The following is an 18334-nucleotide window of genomic DNA, read 5'->3' as shown; positions in this document are numbered from 1 at the left end:
TCGAGTCGTCCGCGAAAAAAACACTCGTTGTGGTCACCTCGTCATTGAGACAGATACCGTGTTCTTCATGTTGGCGAAGCAGGTTACCCAGCGGCTCGATGACAAGTAGAAACAGGAGTGCAGACAGCGGATCTCCTTGTTTCACACCTCGTGTCGGACACAATGCATCCTGGACGTATCCGTTGAGCATCAGGTGCGCCTGGGGCCTCGTATACAGCAGCTTCACCCACCCGGAGAACTCACCGCCGCATCCAATGCGATCAAGCACTTAGCCAGCCATCTAAGCATCATATATCATCACATGAAAAACATAGCAATAAACCGAATGTTACTAGTTTGAGGCGGTATCAGACATAACTCATCACGAGCATTTAATGAACAAATGTAGAGAGCAAATTTTTGGGGGATGTACTTGTAAGATTAATTTTTACGCTATGGGCTTTTGTGGCACACACACACAGGAACGGGTACACCAACATAGATATTCCGGTCAAAAAGGTATGCAGAGCTGAATGAAAGTGATAATTAAGCGGTGGCACGGCGTTGCGACGTGGAAGTGGGGCGTGAAGGAGGAATGCTGCGGTATCTGTCGCTGTGCATTTGAAGCGTGCTGTCCTGATTGCGTATTGCCGGGCGATGGGTGCCCTCCTGTATGGGGTGCATGTAATCATGCCTTTCACATGCACTGCCTCATGAAATGGCTCGAGTCGCTACGGTCAATGCGCCAACACTGTCCGATGTGTCGTCAGGATTGGAAATTTCGCAACTGAGCTTACAAGTAATTAATTTGATGAAAAGTATCGAAACTACAGAGACGTATCCATCTTAAGGACAGTAGAAAACAAGGTCCTCTTGTGTATTTACGCTCTGATCTAATGCTGTTGTACACGTGCGAGCTTAAGCGTGCGCTCGTGATATAAGTTGCGTTGTGGTAGAAAGGCAGACAAAAAGTGCGCCACGTCAATGTCACCATGCGTAAATTGCATGGCAATCTCGTCCGATTCGTTGTCCACACTCTTTGCCGCTAATGACAGTTGTTCCAGCAGTGCATCTGGTCGATGGCGCTACTCAACGAAGACAAAGAACTCATGAATACAAACACAGAAAACACCAAGAAGAGACGAATACAGACATACTGCAGCAATGCGTTGTTGTCTCGCCTGCTTCTCTGCCAGCATCTGTTGTGCTGCTCGCAGCTCTGCCCTCTGTAACTCGATCGCTTTCTGTAAATTGCGCAACTCCGACTCGTGACCAAGAGTTTTCATTGCGGTGCCCATGTTGCTGTGCAAGATCTGGTCGCGCAGCTGTGTGAATTCTGTCACTAAAGTCAATTTGTCAACAAAAATTTTAATTGCATGCTCATCCGAATTTAGTTTCTGGAGCTGGGAAGGGCTAGAACGCACACCATATCAGTACTTAACTCGCAATTCAAAAGTCTACTCACGATAACTCTTCCAGCTCTAGAAATGTCGAAGGAATCACGGGCATCTGTGTATGCCGAGCCCGAGTGTCTGACTTATGTTGCGCGTTGGCTGACGCATAGCCGGCCGTGGATTTGATGTGCGGCGTCACTAGTGTTACCTGTGTCGGCATACTATTTCTCGTCGGAGGCACTATTTGCTTGCTTTCTGGCACAGTGTCAGCAGATTCTCGCAACTCTTTTGCAATCTCTGTCACAATGCGCCCCAGATCCGAGTGCACCGTCCACATATCCAAATCCGGATGTCCCCGTACATTTCCTGCAGTATCAAGCCACTGATGCTGGAGTGGAATCGACGCCTTAAATAGTACAGTCGCATGGATAAGCATCGATTCCAGCTAGCGAATGCTTTTTAAATTATAGCAAATTTACCTTGATGCGAGGAACTCGAACGGGAAAGTCAGATGGCAGCTGCCTGCAAGAAGATTTTATCAATTACTGAAACCCGCGGACTGTGGCACATAAAACGATACGATGCTTACAGCTGCAGCGTCAGCGGACCGCGTGAAGTATGAAGCACCGGTACTTCGAAGCTTGTTTGCTGTTGGTTCTTGGCTCGACCGCCTGCGCGCACGAGGCTTGCCAGCTGTCGCCCTCTTCTGCAAGTCACAAGCGCGTTTAGAGTGGCAAATTAAGGTGAATTGATAAGAGAATCGATTTTTTGATCACTTACAGGCGCTCTGTCTCGCTCAGATGCGTCTCCTGCTGTGAGGATCGACTAGAGCCTCGATACCCAAAGAACGACATTTTGCATACACAGAAGTAGTACTGCGCAATACCTCAAATTAATGACCTGCAAGAAATTTTTTATATAATTTGATAAAATAGGACTATAAGAATAATTTGAACAGTATACAGCTCAGTCCCGGTCAATTGTGCCGCGGCTGTTGGCAATCGCAAACATCATTTGCTGTGCAAGTACTTTCTTGCTAGAATATGCAGGCAGGTGCAACGTATTTGTACATGTACGTGCAAACGGCAGAGCACGATCCACATCAAGATTGTCCACAACTCGGCGAACAACCTCAAAGGGTGGCTTAAGTGCCTGAAAGCCTCCAGGCGGCAAATTTGGGCATCCCGTTGCGTACAATAGAAACGCTCGACGTTCGGTGGCAGACATAGCCTCTAATACATTAAATAACCACTTTATGGGTTGGCTGTCCTTCGTGAAACCGTGCGCAAGTTTCGTATCCTTGGCCAAAGACTCGGCATTCCACTGTATATCTTGCTCACCGCACAACAGTGATAGTAACTCGGGAACAAACAGCAATTTCAATTTTTCAAGCGGAAGAACTTCACTTATGCCTTCACGAAAAGCCAGCACTTGTGCACGAATGCCTGATTCGAGCCAGAACTCCAGCACAGCTCGGACATATACCGTCAAATTACTAACCGACACGACAATATCGTCTCCTCCAATAACTAAAGGTTCCTGTGAAAACGGGTCGATGAACGTAAACCCAACGGCCCCCAACCACTCGTGAATATTCATCTCATCAATTTGAACATTTATTTCTCCAGCAGCCAATTTCTGACAAGCCTCGTACATGGAGTACAAGATTCGCCCATGGCTCAAAAATATTACGCCAAGCTCTTCTAATGCAACAGTTTCGCCCAACACAAGTTTAATAAATTGTGGGGATAATGGCAACGGAAGCAAGCGCTCATCCATTAGTGCTTTTCCTGCCAGTCTTCCTATCAAGCGAAAGCGATTGACAAGCTCTGAGTCTGGAATGTGGTGGGGGTACGGAAACAAACCGTTAGGGTGCCGAATTACTATTGTCTCTTGAGTAATGTCATCGATGCCATCAGCAGAATCGGTGTGTCGAGCTTGGGCTCTCGCGTCGTCATCCTCACCAGGAATCCAGTAACGTTTTATACAATTTTCTTTTACCGCCTGTAAGGCATGTGCTGTCGATGAGTAAAATGCCGCCGTAACTCCAGACCCATAGCCTTTCTCGCCATCAAACACCACATCTAGGATTGCTTTGCGCTTTGCATGCATCTTCATCACTGCCTCTGCAGATTGCAATATATTCGTGCGAAGAACTTTGACGCGTTCTTTTGGAATAGGAGAAATTGTAATCCCTTGGTTATAATCGCTGCTCCCGATCGTCGAAGAACTGGAACTGACTACGCGTTCCCCAAGATTAAGTTGACTGCGAAACCAGTGCAAGGATCGAGTACATCCAAATGATGTTGATCGAAACAGATTTTCTCGTAGCTTGCGCGGAAAGAAGAATTTGCAATGGGCGACCAATGCATCGCACCAGGGTGGATACATTCCACTACACATAGAGAGTATATCTTGCATTTGCGTCTCCAATTTGTTACACAAACGCGGATTTATCCAAATTGCTTCATCAAGCAACGCCACATTCTTCCTGCGATACTGAAATATACACCGAAGCAAACTTACCGCGTCTGCCACTGATGCTCGTACTTCAGATTTGTCCCATACTTTGCGATAAGCCTGCGACGCAGTGATTCGATTTGGCCATCGCTTCGTAGACACAACGCCACTTGCACTCATGCCATCTAGTGCAACAACACCTTGCTCTAGCAACTGTGGAAATGGTTTGGCTTTTAATTTTTCAAAAGACTCAAGCAACGAAGCGTGCAACCCCAGCGAATCATTTGCATCTGACACAATGGGTGCTTCCCAATCAACTTGAAAATCACAATATAATTTGTACGTCAGCTTCCAAGGTGGCACTGTGATATCTGGTGCCGTGGGACCTGTGTCCAAGCTGGGAGTACCAGGGCAGGCTTTAGCACGGTACTCGCAGCGTAACTCTTCCACGCATTTCAGTATATTTTGATCAGCAGGAAACCCACGAAGTACGACAGGCTGTTGCAACAGATCATTGCCAATACATTCACCACCATTGGGCGAACTTTTGTAATCACAATCATTTCGGCTGTTGCTACGCGAGCCATCCGAAGACAACAAATTCTCTGCAAAGCCCCGTGATAGCAAAAATTGTGTGAGCTGTTTCAACTTAACAAAATCTTTGCATTCATGGCTTATGAAAGAAACAAATCCATCCGATCTCAGCAATTTGCGATTGGTAGCCGGGTCAGCGAATTTAGAAAAGGTCATACAATGTTTGGGAATAAGATCAGAGTGGCTGTCCTTGGCCAGACCACATAGTGCATGCATAAAATCGATAAATTTCTCGATGTCCCACATACCTGCTTCCTGGTTTCTTATCGAAGGCCGCACTTTTCGTCGCCTCTTCTTTTGCTTGGCTCCAGAGGAAGGGTCTCCGATAAATGAATTGAATATATCTAATAGAGCCTCACGAGCTTCAGCGGTAATTTCGAATTGCTGGGTCAATAGATCTAGCTGACCATAATGCGGTGCTGCGTGTTTGTCATTACTAATTTTCTTAACGCTTCTTAGATCAATTTTAGACGAGTCCTCAACTCGATTCGGCGCTGTGACGCTCTTATTGCAGTTGCGAAATCCCATGACCAGACCTACCTTCGGCAAACGCGAGCAAGTCATCTTGGGCTTGGCATCTTGCGGCGTCAAGTACTTTTTCACTGTGGTATCGTCAATACAGTTAACCTTGTGTAGTCGAATCGATTTTGAATCAGTTGGGGAATGGGATGCCAACAGATGTTTAACAGTTTGCACCTCGCCTCCAATCATGTCATCCGGTGGATTTGATCCGGCAGCATCTTGAGTTGCACGTTGAATATGGTCAGGTTCGTAAACACCACTTATGGGATTGCAAGCTCCAAGAATCGAGCTACGGGAAATTAAGTTTCGGAGCTGGTCCACTGCAGTACCAGACGTTTCTACTTCGTATCCGTGTTGATTTTGCTGAAGCGACTCTGCCACCCTTCCAAAAGCTCGATGTATGGTAAAGGTGCTACTATTATGACCACCAAAAGCCAGGCTTGATCTCCTACGATCTGACATTGTTTGTAAGGCGGCCAAAAGGCGAGATGGGGTACGACATGATAAAGCGCTTCCCTCAATACCTAAGTTCAAAACTTGGTTTCGATTTACCTTCACGGCGAGGGGGGCTTGTTTGTTTCCGAATGCAACTTCCACAATAACAGTGGAAATTTCACCGACCGAACTTAGCCCAGGGGGGAATGCTTTGATCGTTCCCGCCACACAAAGATTTTTAACAGAGGACCCCAATGGCGGAAGTACCCAGACCCGGTCACCGACACTACCTGTGAGCAACGAGTTGGCACGAGCTGAGAACAATTTTTGAATGCTCGACGCCTTAATTCGTTCTTTTTCAAACTCAGGTGGGGACTCTTTTTGCGGTGGAAATCGGACACGATTCATCACCACTCGTTTTTTCTCAACACCAGACTTCATCATCACATCTAATGCTATGGCAGAAGTTTCACTCGACATGCAGTCATTCTTATGGATGCAAACGACTTCTCCTAAAGGACCGCCGTCTATGGCAACGACGCTGCCCACTTGTGGTTGAGCTGCCCGCGGACGAATACAATCAGCAGGCAAATTACGAACGATTCGATCGTCGATTAGCAATTTCACAGAGTGATAAGCCTGGGCTGCTAGTACTTCTTCACACCTCTGACATTTCTTGTCACTTGGTTCCGAGACGTCATCTCGCTCGTTCCAAAGAACTGCTGCATACCAGGCTCCGGGTAGACTAGATAAATTCAGTACATTTGTATTTCGAACCTCAACTTGGTGAGACCTATCGCTATCAGGTTTCACCTGAGATAGAAATTTGCGTTTTCGCTTACTTCTCTTTTTTCTCTTGTTGTCACCGCTGTCGTTGACAAATGGCGATCCAAAAAGCTTCAGATCCAACGCAACATTCTCGTACACGTCAACACTACCAATAAGCTTGCACTGAGAGTCATGAAGCACTACCTCGTAAAAGCTTTCGTCGGTACCACCAAAAGCCTTCACCAGATGGCACGATCGTGTATCATCAAAGCCGACGACCAAATATTTTTTCCACTTTCCTTCGACCACTTTCTGAATGGAATGGCCGACAAGATTAAGGTATAACAGCGACAAATTTGAGTCAATTACAGGCATGCTACGGAAGACCGTTCTCTCAAAAGACTGAAAGTGAGTCAAAGGCGACAAGCGAATAGATTTTTCCTCTGGACGACTAGAGAAACTTTCATGCTGTCTATTGCCCGCACTTCGGATAAACGTGACTTTTACTTGTCGAGTGAGCGGATATAGCTCCCTTCCCTTGCCAGTAGTAAATGTGGTCAATGGGAATGACTCTTCTTGAGTGATGATAGTTTGCAAGCGGGATATTAGATGTTTAAGCGCCATTGGACGGCACTCAAAAGCTTGCATCAAGACCAGTCTACGACCTTCATGCAGCTCATCGTGTGGTGATAGATACTGAAGAATAGCAGGCAACAGCATAGACTGCTTAAGTTCATACGTTGTGATCGAATTTGGATCTCGGAACAGATCAACCAAGTCAACTAGTATGATACTTTGGTCGCAAGGACGAGACCAATCGGAAAATTCTCTTAATCGCTTTGCAAGATTTCGAAGCTTGTAAAGGTGAAGCGTACCACTCTCCACCATATCAGCTCGAAGCATATTTAGCAAATCTAGTCCTCTCCCAAATATTGTGCCGCGAGGGTTCCAAGGAGTAGCTTTATCACGGGTTGGACTGACCCAACACGCTGATGGATCGTTTAGCTGCTCCAGTTGCTCAGTTATACCTCTCCTTTCAATTTGATAGTAAATCCCTGATTTCTTAGGTAATTTTCTCCCCGTAGCTTGCAATATACGGACTGCTAAGATATATGAGAGCAAGTTGGATTGAGCTGCTACATTGGCAGACGACGATGGAGGAAAAGGTAATGCTCCCTTGCTTGCCCAGGACTTCGCAACGTCTGGCCTAGATTGGTAACGTTTTTCACCTCGAAGCAAAAAGTGCACTGTGTCAAGAACAAGATTAATATCTTCTTCTTTCAAATCCTGTATAAGCTGTGACGGTGCCACTTCCAAAACGCACGCTAGAGTAGACATAACCGAGCGCTCCACTTTTTGAATGTCCATTTTGTGCAGCACTAACAGCAAGCATTTGATAACAGCTCGACTAAACTCATACACTTCGTTCGCTTTGACATGTACAAGCTCTAAATCTAGAGATGTATGACCATTCAAGCTTCCCTTGTCACACAAACTCGTTGCAGTTTTCCGTTTAGTAAAAATACCTGTAAAAGTATGCAAAGACTTTTTAGACTTTGATAAACCAGGTAGAAATTTGTCTAGGCGGTGTTGGTCGGAGGTTGCCAATTCGCTCGGACTGTCGCCATCGTAGTTATCCAGGTCCTCATCGCTCGAGACTTCATCGTCGTCCATCACCACATCAAATTGGCCAGCGCCAACAAGCCCTTCATCCCCATTGTCACCATCGTCGTGATTCATTAAATATTCTTCTTTATCATCTTCATCATCATCGAGATCCTCATCCTCATCATGGTCATCGTAATCTGATGGGTAAAGCCACGAGCTACTATTCCCACAAGGCATTTCGTCGCTTTCGAATAAGTTGCTGTCATTATCTGCCGAACGCTGATAAAACTCTAGCAACATTCTCATGGGAGAAGAAATCAATTCCTTGGAAGTACTTTCGCTTGCTTCTTTGTCAGTTGCATTAGCCACATCCATGACAGTATTCGTTTTTCGATCTTTAGCCTGCACTCGTGCTCCACATTGCAGCAAGATAGCAGCGATATCACAACGCCCGCATCGAGCTGCAACATGCAGCGCCGTGCCGTTAATTCCTATCTGGTGAAGGTCAGCACCTCTTTTTAGAAGAAAACGTACCATGTCAAGCGACGCAAACTCCACTGCAACGTTAAGAGGCTTATCAATTTCGTTTCCTTTCTCATCAAATGTTGTTTGAGGGTTCAAGTCTACGCCATCGTTCAGAAGCACATTCACAGCAGCAATCGAATCGACTCGAATAAATTCATGCAGTAGAGTAGATGGCACATCAGGATCCGTCAGAGAGTTCAAACGCTGGCGACTTTGCCTTTTTCGTGGCAATCCTGACCCAAAACCTTCCTTACATAGGATGTTTTGTTTCGCTAAACTTGGCGATCCATTTGTATGTTGGCGCTGTGAATTTTTCGTAGATCGCAACGTATGATTTGTACATACTGAGCGCGTCAGCACAAAAATGAGCTTTAGAGTGCTGGTCCGCAGACCTTTTGACGAAGATTGAAGTAATTGAAGCATGTTATTAAAAAGCTCAACATAAATGTTCTTCCGTACAAATATTTGAACAAGTTGCGCAGAAGTGTCGAATAAATGTAACAACAGATTTACCATTGCGAGTCGTGAATCTTCCGACTCTTCGCCGTCATATTTTACAATAACTGCAACGAACTTAAGCAACAATTCAGATGTCACTAGCTTTACAATTGATTCGGGATCTTCACGAGATATAAAGTCAAATATGAGCATCAAACACTTTGCTGCTTTGACACGCAATGGAATGTGCTTATGCTGAAGAGCATGATGCAAAAACACAATCAACTTTGTTGCTAGCGCTGATGTAAATTCGCCAACCGAATTAAATGATGCTGCCCAATGAGCTTCATTGTCATTTTTCAGATAATGTTCATGTTGTATATTTTCTCTCCATCGCAGCTTCACGCAACATTTCTGTAAGATATCGAGAGCCGTCATAACAGTATTAGGATGAAAAACGCTGCCTTCTTCATTTCCATCAACTAAACTTAGTAAAAATTTCAGATACTCATCCAAATTGTTGTGCGCCAGCAATTCACGGACAGCAAACGCTTCAGCATTACATGCACTCGATAAGCCACTAAGACATTCCTCCACAATCATTTGCGAAATCTTCAGATCACTACCGCTTCCAGTACCTATATTACCTTGATTGTTCCAGGCTGATAAATCGGAGATATATAGTCTGACTACTTCCTCCATTTGTCCTCGCTCAAAAATGTGCCGATCCAATTTCATTAAATAATTTATAGACTGTATTGCCAAATGCCTCACTTCCCCCGGGTACGTCCGATCTTGCCCTCGAAATATATTTACGAGTACCGTTAAAAGCTCTGGATCTTTTGCAGTATCAGACAGTCGTTCACTACTAAAGCCATGAATTAGAAATGAGTTCCTGTCTGCCCACTCATTGTCGGCCGAAGCATCCATCATTGCCAGTGTATGCGTCAACGTCTGCAATGTGATGGTTAAGCGACTGCTGCTGGGTTCTGTTATAAGCTTCTTTAGCTCAAAAAGAGAAATCCCATACGCCACCTTCATTCGGTCCTGCACTTTGCGTTTACATCGCTTCTGTTTATTTAATTGCGTCTTCTTGTCGACGTTGTTCTTTACATTTTCTACCTTATCAATAGACTTTTTTGCTATCTTTGATCGTTGCATAAAGCACTTTGAGCATGTGTGTCCATCAGAAAGCGTATCAAAATTCTTGCAGCCACACGTGCGTGCATCCTGCACTGAATTGTCACTGTCTTCATCAATCTCCTCACTAGAAGACGACAACGACGCATTTTCTTCGCTCTTAAGTGCCTTCGACGAGCATAGTCTCAAACCTAATGGAAAAACCGGTCGTGGATTCAGTGTCCCACAGACTGCGCAGACTCGCATGCCAATGGGATTCACCATCGTGCAGGCTACGCAGCTCCAGTTCAAACCAGTGGTAGCTTCAAGCGTCTGAGCAGCAGGAGATGGAGATGGGTTTGATGTCTCGCACATCTCACAAAAGCAGCGTGTCGCCTCATTGAGAAACGTGCAAGTGGGACAATTCCACGATTGTAAAGTTTCCTCCTTCTTTTCTTCCTTGTTTTGCTGTTCTTGTTCAAGTGTTTCCCACCTTTGCTTATCTTCATTGCTTTGACGACTGGCATCACGCTTTCGCTTGCCATTGCGGCGCTTGCGATTGCCTCGATTGGGCACAGAAGGTTGTTCCATACTCAAGCTTTTTTTTCACCAGTGGCTGGTTAAGAGACTTGGACGCGCTTTAGGTACGATAAGAAAATATCGTTATGTCTATTTTAAATGTGTGTGAAAGGTCCATGAAACTAGTTGAAGGAACGTATTTTCTTCGACCTAATGGCGTCTTCTCCTCGAAGGTACTGCGTTGGACTGGATGGATCAGAGTCTCGATTGTGCAATCTCTCTGTCGGTTCTTTACATGCTAGAATTATTTTTATCAAGTGCCGACGAGTTTTTTTGCTGTAGAGTAGAGGACTCACAGTGGAGCAGGTCGATCGCACACTGCGTGTATTTACGATGGCCGACACCATCGATTTGTCTGATAACGAAATCGATAAAATTCCATCGGAGATTCCAATTGAAGTTGTGACGTTGGACATTTCGTTCAACGCCATCGCAAGCATTCAGGGGATTGAACGCTTGCAATTTGTACAAGAGTTGCACCTGGCATCCAATCGTCTGGATGACGTAAGTGCGCTTGAATACTGCCCACGGCTTGTTTGCGTTAACTTGAGTGGAAACAGGTAGGATACCGTCCGAACACATATGGAATTTGCAGTGATAATGATTGTACAGGCTTATGCACACGAATGGACTGGAAACACTTGAAAATTTGAAAATGCTTGATGTGTCGGAGAACCTCATCGAGATGTACGTGCGGGAATCTAGCGTGTTTAATTGCTTGACTACTATATGAAATCCTGATCTACGTGTCATGTTTTTCAGACCGGAAGCCTTGAGGGCATTATCATTGAACATTAATTTGACCCATTTGTCGATTCGAGGGAATCCATTGAGTCAAATGTCTGGATACCATCTTCCTATTCTCGAAATAATTCCCAGTTTGATCATGCTCGATGACAAAAAGCTGCGAAATGCCGTTCGATATACGACAAAAGAGTTCTCGGCTACTAAGTCCATTTCATACTGTAAGGTAGCAACTCACATATCTTTGCACCAGAATTAACGTTGATATTGTTATCAGCACGAATCTACGACAATAAAAAACAGCAGACGTGGTCGCGGCTACAGCTCCAAACTTTACGATTTCAATCCGAATTCTCATGCCCTTCACCGAAGCACGAAAACGCTCAAGCGGGTCATAATAAAGAACGTCAAAAACGTGCACAATCTTGGGCATCAATAATGCCACCTTCGATCAGAGAAGGTAATTCGCTCTCCTACTCGAGTATGTACGACCAGCTTGCGCAGTCCAACAAAAATGTATCTAGCCGACCAATTACTCCAACCGTCAAACCCATCTTCAATTCAAAAATGAAAAAGTCAACTAGTGCGTCCATGAATCGGCTACGGGGCAATGCTCAGTGTGTGGCTTCACATCTCACAGGTATGCTTTGTTTTTAAATCACTGTTTTGTTTGTACATCACTTTGTTTTGCTCAGCAGGGGTTATCGCATACAAAAAAACATATAATTCTCGCATGGGTAGGCTTCAAAATCGAGAATCGAAGGCGTATTCAGACGCACACGGCCAACGCCATAAATAACAAGTAGAATACAGATCGAGACGTGATACAATACCGTTTTGAACGAAAATCCAGAGTTTCCTGAGTCGCAAAAGATTAGAGCGCAAATGCGTTGGAGCAAGTTATTATTTACGAAGTTAGTCCTTATGGAGACGACGAAATCTAGCTCAGTATCACTAGTTAAATAGATTTGAAGCATCTAAGATCAGCTAGACATATATATCAGTTACATTTAACGTGTAGCTTACATTTGTCAAAAGTCATTTTACCCAAAATCGGCATCACACGCCTCGGCGCCAAGCAGCTCAATGCAATTAACGGACGGAAAGTAAAGCAAGTGATCACGAGAAAAGTCCACATATCGAAGTTCTCCAGGAAAAATTGCCAGAATGTCGCAGTTTTGATGTGGTGGGCTACTCGGCAAGTTGAAGATGCTGGCGAATGGAGAACAGTGGCGGCGAATGACTCTCGCGTACAGAATTCGGCTATCCGTTAGCTCCTCCAAAAGAGAGCGCATATCTTGTAGGCTAAAAAGTTTGCGCATCTTCCTGTGAATGGCACGGTCACAAATACCAGGACAGCACATGACAATATTCACAACCTTTCGCTTTACTTTCAGTGCTATTTTCATATTCACACTTCCATCTAAGTGAAGCCATGGTCGGGCTACAACAGTGCTGGTCTTATCAAATAAGAAGTGAACCTTGTCTGCGGTTGAATTGTGCGAGATTCGGTAAGGATGCAAGGACCAGAGGTCAGCAAACTCTTGGAGTAAAAAGCGGCTGTGATCGTATCCATTCACTTCCAGCACAATCCCTTCGTGGACCAATTTTTCAACCTCGCGCTGGATGAGCATATCTACTGCTGTGTTGCATTCGGCAAAATTTGTTAGTCCAGATGCTGTGTACTTATTGCTTAGCTCCTTCAGCGACATTCCTGAGCTAGCCGCTTCTGTTAGTGTGGCAGACAACCACGACGACACAGATTCGTATGATTCATGCCTTGTCCACTTAGCTTTAAAATTACTTTGCGTCTGTTGGCGCATCTGAATGCTACAGGAAAAGGCTTCCATCTCTTTGATCTTTCGAGCTTGTGTGGACACGTCAGAGATACCAAAGATAATTTTTACATTCCACAACTCCGCAAGAAAGTCGTCAGGAATCACGCCATCACACTGCCGCGACAAGTGTCCGGCAAGACCTTTCACAGCAAATGTTTGTTGAAAATCGCAGTCATCCGCACATTTTTTCGAGGGCTTCACATACGACGGCACAAGACGGCAAAATCCCGAAATCATTGAAGACAATGCCACGGCAGCTTGTCCGGATGGCACGTTTGGTTCCATTTCATGCTCAAAATATCGATCGGATTCCTCATTTTCAATCGTGGCTTCATCGACGTTTTCGTTAACAAACGACACATATTCAGCTGCTTCACAAAAAGTTTCCATCCAGTAATGAGAAATCTTCAGGCTTTTCATTTCGAACACTTTTGAGTGAACTTGAAATCCGCGTTGTTTTTGATCCTTCCCTTCATTTGCTTGAGGTGTACGGATAATGATTCCAGCCAGCCACATGTATCTCCACACCAGTTTTGCCTCACTTTCCATCCAGTTACTCAAAAGTGCATCAGCCAGTACCGAGTAATAACAAGAACGCTCGTGAAGTACCACTTGCAATGCTCGGCAAAATAATGCTGTTAATCGTGGCTGATTCATAACGGCCACTTCTTCGTGAAACTTTCCACCAGGGTTTTTCATTTGAGTAATGGTAATCTTAGCCCTTTCCAACCTTGCTTGAATCGCTGGGGCCTCAAGTAAATCATTTATGCGGAGCATACACTCAATAGGCTTCCTTTTGAAAGCCTTTCCGAGCTCCTTCCATGATATAAGAGTGCGAGTCAGATTTGTCGTCCGAAAAGCAACACGCTCTTCTCTCTTTTGAAGGGCTAGCGGCACCTCGACAAACCATCGTCGTGACATTTGTTCAAGGTAAAGGTCTACCAATCGCAAGTCATCTTTAAGACTCCAAGTCAAGGTTCGACAAGTTTTCCTTGCACTAACTTGCTTGCGAAATTTACTCACACCGGCTTTACTAGTATCTGCTGGTGTCATCAAAGCCGAAGTTGAGAATATGCTAGGTTTGGCGGTTTTCTGTCGTTTTTGCAAGATTGTCGCGTTAGAAGGCATATCGTCTTGGCAATGCTTACGCTGGAGCATTTGAATGGGTCCCGCCGCTGCTCGAGCTCGGGCAGTACTATTTCTTGTGGTGCTCGTTGAGTGAGGGACCCAAGCTTTAAGCACATAAATATTGTGCTCTGATAGTGGAGCCGACTGAATTAAATCGCCGTTAAGCTTGACACTCACACTGTTGGAATCACATGAAGCGGTTCGCAAATAGGCCCCTTCGACACTTAAGAAACGAAGCGACTTCCAGTAGGCCTTGACATCGTTTGCGTCGTTGAACTCAAATTCGAGAGGAACACGCCCTGTAAAATGATCGCTCTTGCTTCGGCATGAAAATCCTGGAGCATATGCATAGGAACACTCAGATGGAAGACGGTGTAGCACGCGTGTTCCTTGTTTTACACTGATATGAACGAGACGCTTGATCTTGAATAACCCTCCCGACATAGTAGCAAACGCTACCCTTGAAACAATGGAATCGAAGTCATCACATGTCTGGAATACGTCAAAAAGTCCAGTTGAAGAAGTGTCGTGTACTACCTGAAGAAGCCTCAAATCAAGCAAAACCCGCATAATTTTTGAAAAGCGATCTGCTTCGCATCCCCGAAGTTTTTCCGCAAGAGAAGTCGATAGTGCATCCCACGAGCTGCCTTTCAATATTGCCACTCTGACAAGTTGTTCTTCCCTTTCGGTAAGCAATTTCGGGACGCCGACAAGCTGGACATACTCTTTTACCGTCATAAGGTCAATGATATCTTTCAGTGCGAAAGACACTTCCGTTGAATTGTTACAAGAAGATGCCGCATTGATCGCATCAGGAGGTTTATCGACATTATATCTAGCGTTTAATTTGTCAAGTCGATTCCAAATGATGACGTGAAAAGCCCGACACTTGTACATCATACCAAAATACATCCCAAGACGGCGGCCTTGTTTCTGCTGTTTTGCTAGCCCAAGACGTGCTAACTTGTAGGACATCGCGCTGTAATTGACGACCTCCTGCTCATAAGATTCCAGATTGTGTATTCCACTCCCTTCACTCGTACTGATTTGCTGGTGTTTTCTGCGATTCGAAACCACAACATAGTCGTCATTATCGTGGTTGGCAAAATTGGCCCGATACTTCTGCTGCTGCTCCTTCTCGTATGCTTCGATAAACGCTCGGATGGATTCATGACTGCGCTGATGTTCTAGCAGCACTGCACATTTGACCTTACGGTGAAATTTTTGAAAAACCTGTTTAGGCGGTAATGTGATATCCAATAGCGTCATTATTTTCTCCTCCACCAGTTTGTCAACAATACGGCGTACGGAGCGAATGTCCATGGTACTTGCTTCTGCTTCTCGCTCCATCTCAATTAACCCTGAGCGTAATTGATGCAGTGATACAATCTTTTCCATCTGCACTCGCTCAATAATATACTTTCTCCGCCTATCTATCGTTGATGTCCTCACTGTTCCTCTTGCTGCCTGCATCATCGTGCCAGGTTGAAACAAATTATTGCCATCACAATTACCGTCTGTTCTTTTTGATTTGAAATTCTGGTGAGAAGAGCTTGTAGCTCGCGCACTTACAGTGGAGCTGATAAACTTGCTACTATTATCAAACATACCATGTTGGCAATTTTCTTCATACTTCTCAGCACCAGGAATAAACATACGGTACACAGTACTTTTGCCTGACACAACCTGCTCGACTGATATATTGTAATTTGAAATCAATCCTTGCGCCAACTTGTAAGGCAATTTAAAAGTTGGGACGCCTAATACATCACGAAGCTCAGGTACTGTTGCTCCGACGACCTCCCGGTCTTGTATAGCCACATACATTTGCTCCATGATCCCACGCTCAATGGCGGGGCGCCCGACGGCCTGACAACCTGGCTCAAGCTCCTCACACGTCAGTGATGACCCATGTCGTCGACTCGAAACACCAGGCGAATCATCGCGTCGACGGATACACCAAAGCTTCCGCCCTATCAACTCACCAGCCGTTTTACACCGGGCCATAAACATTTGAAGGGGAAAAGTTGGCCTATAATTCATTTGCTGGATAAAATAGTTCCGTAGCTGCTCTTGATGGCGTTTTCCGTAGCCTAATTCACGTCCGATATCTGCAAATACACACGTTCGATCTCCTCGTGCTCTCATCATGCTGACGATAGTTTGTGCTAATGCTTCTTTTGGAAACGCCTGCCACCCTATTGATGCCGATGGAGATACCATGGCTGGGCGAAATTGACTGGCAAACCTCCGCAGGTGGACAATATTGAATCTTCGCTGATTAGCTGTAACAATATTTTTCACAACGTACTTACCACCTATCAACATGTCCAATAAATAGTGAAGCTTTCGAGAGTCTCCGAATAACCGTGAGTTGGTCAACGATGCTGCATTTTCACCGCGTACTTTTGAGCGACCTATTATCTCTAGAAGGTCGAACTGTGGTGAAATTGTATCCATAGAAGTCGTGTCTTCGACACCCAAACACTTAAGCCTCACTTGTTCGCACGCAAGAACACCTAGAACACCATCTTGATTACTTGTCATAGCTTCTTCGTAACTCAATCCTCTTACATCCACTTCCTCGCCGAGGCGAAAACCTCTTGGACTTCGTAAGACCCACTGCGCCTCATCTTCAGCATCTTCCAGCTTGATGTTGATTGCTTCTTTTCTTTCCTGTTGCGGTGGTTGATCCTGCTCAATTCTCTGTTTTTTTATGTTTTTCTTCGTCACCAAGTCGTCTAGTGTATCTTTCTTTTCAATTTTACCTATAATCATTTTTTCTTCGGTACTGCAGACATCACTTCGTTGTCGCCGCCGTCGTAATCGAGTTGTCTTGTCTATACGATTGCGACGTTCACAATCAGATTCGGACTGCCTTCGACGTTCCTTTTGAGCTGCAATACGTCTCATGGATGGCAGCACGGGCTGAAGCGATTGAGCTTTAATTTTCTTTCGCTTGAGTGCGCGCTTTGCAAAATCATTTACGGACGTTTCCATCTCTGCGGCCTCGGTGCTCGAGCATTTGAGTAGCGTAGTTTTCCACTTACGTTTGCGCCGAGGCACCATATCTTCTTCCACGCCACTCACCACAGGCTTTGTTTCGGCCGCACTTATATCCAGTGGACGCATGATATGAAAACTCAGCTGGCTCTCCATGCTGCGCAGTATGCTCCAGGTGTAAGTACGGTAGGCCAAATCTTTCTCAGGGTCCAGAGTCTCAAATAGCTCGCATAATGGTAATCCGCAACGGCCCTCAAGACCAATCTCCTCTAAACATCGAGCAATAAATTGCGGCATTGAACATTTGCCAGCCATCGCTTGGCGTGTCAATTGAATTGCGTCTTGTCCAGACGGCACCACTTGATAACGGCACTTCCAGTGCGTGGGCACGCGGTCTGATTGGATAAAATACGAGCTTGAAAGTTAATCCGAATGAAGAATAACTGATCAGCGCATTTGAATTTCTTCAACTAAATTGCTCAATCTTCCACATCATTCTCGATGATTTTTGTATAAAGTATACTTTTTATAGGTAAAACTTTTAAAAAATTCTGTTGTGTAATATTACGGCTCTCCGGTGATAATTTACGTGCTGGGGTATTTTTTTTATTTTTTGAAAAATTGGGATATTTTTTTTATATATGGCAAAAGTTGGGGCATTTTTTTTTATTCTCTCTAAAAAAAAACTCATTTTTTTTTAAATATTATTTATAGATTAATATAACACGATTAGTTAATTCTCATAGATTACGAACTGGTAACTCTTCATCTCTTTTTCTAAAATGCATCAAGTATATTCAACACATTGCTAAGGCCACGAAAAGATGATGATCTCATAGTGAAGTTTATGTTGTAACGCCAAGATTTGCACCGCCGAAACTAAGCAAATAAATAACTTCTGGAATCGAGGAGCATATTTGAAAGTTTATGTATAGGCTTCAGGTCACTGGTTAGGTTACGTGCGAGCTGGTTACAATTGTCCGAAACTCACATTAAATTTTTACTTTTGTAAAATTTAATATAGTCCCAGTTCGAAAGTATCGGTACTAATAAAGAAATAAGTGGATTGTAATTGGATAAGTACTGTACTGTTATTTACATGCAGGCACTTACTTTTGTGCAAGTTTTGCAATACACGGTATTCTACAATTGAAATAAAACCACGTTTTTTTTTGCGCAATCATGGACATTTATAAAACA

General features: G+C 44.5%; 5 protein-coding genes across 5 annotated transcripts; 1 reads left to right on the top strand and 4 right to left on the bottom strand.

Annotated features, from left to right (window-relative positions):
- Nucleotides 1-872: 872 nt before the first annotated feature.
- Nucleotides 873-2227, bottom strand: PHALS_04160 (Uncharacterized conserved protein; the record flags this gene model as incomplete). Its single annotated transcript, XM_024722175.1, has 6 exons — nt 873-1064; nt 1137-1392; nt 1445-1779; nt 1853-1895; nt 1963-2079; nt 2154-2227. The coding sequence occupies 6 exons, from the start codon at nt 2225-2227 to the stop codon at nt 873-875; spliced, it is 1017 nt and encodes a 338-aa protein (XP_024573278.1).
- Nucleotides 2228-2339: 112 nt separating this feature from the next.
- PHALS_04159 (hect e3 ubiquitin) lies at nt 2340-7826 on the bottom strand (the record flags this gene model as incomplete). Its single annotated transcript, XM_024722174.1, has 1 exon — nt 2340-7826. The coding sequence occupies one exon, from the start codon at nt 7824-7826 to the stop codon at nt 2340-2342; it is 5487 nt and encodes a 1828-aa protein (XP_024573277.1).
- Nucleotides 7827-8025: 199 nt separating this feature from the next.
- On the bottom strand, nt 8026-10217 carry PHALS_04158 (Zinc finger, RanBP2-type; the record flags this gene model as incomplete). Its single annotated transcript, XM_024722173.1, has 3 exons — nt 8026-8039; nt 8096-8255; nt 8295-10217. The coding sequence occupies 3 exons, from the start codon at nt 10215-10217 to the stop codon at nt 8026-8028; spliced, it is 2097 nt and encodes a 698-aa protein (XP_024573276.1).
- Nucleotides 10218-10574: 357 nt separating this feature from the next.
- On the top strand, nt 10575-11964 carry PHALS_04157 (Protein phosphatase 1, regulatory subunit, and related proteins; the record flags this gene model as incomplete). Its single annotated transcript, XM_024722172.1, has 6 exons — nt 10575-10643; nt 10704-10981; nt 11034-11108; nt 11184-11386; nt 11443-11805; nt 11864-11964. The coding sequence occupies 6 exons, from the start codon at nt 10575-10577 to the stop codon at nt 11962-11964; spliced, it is 1089 nt and encodes a 362-aa protein (XP_024573275.1).
- A 159-nt stretch (nt 11965-12123) lies between these two features.
- PHALS_04156 (B-block binding subunit of TFIIIC) lies at nt 12124-17449 on the bottom strand (the record flags this gene model as incomplete). Its single annotated transcript, XM_024722171.1, has 2 exons — nt 12124-12142; nt 12213-17449. The coding sequence occupies 2 exons, from the start codon at nt 17447-17449 to the stop codon at nt 12124-12126; spliced, it is 5256 nt and encodes a 1751-aa protein (XP_024573274.1).
- Nucleotides 17450-18334: the final 885 nt, after the last annotated feature.

Source organism: Plasmopara halstedii (genome assembly GCF_900000015.1).
Source record: "Plasmopara halstedii genome assembly, contig: Scaffold_253, whole genome shotgun sequence".
NCBI lineage: Eukaryota > Oomycota > Peronosporomycetes > Peronosporales > Peronosporaceae > Plasmopara > Plasmopara halstedii.
The sequence above is the reverse complement of the archived record's forward strand: the minus strand, read 5'-3'. Positions and strand labels throughout refer to the sequence as shown.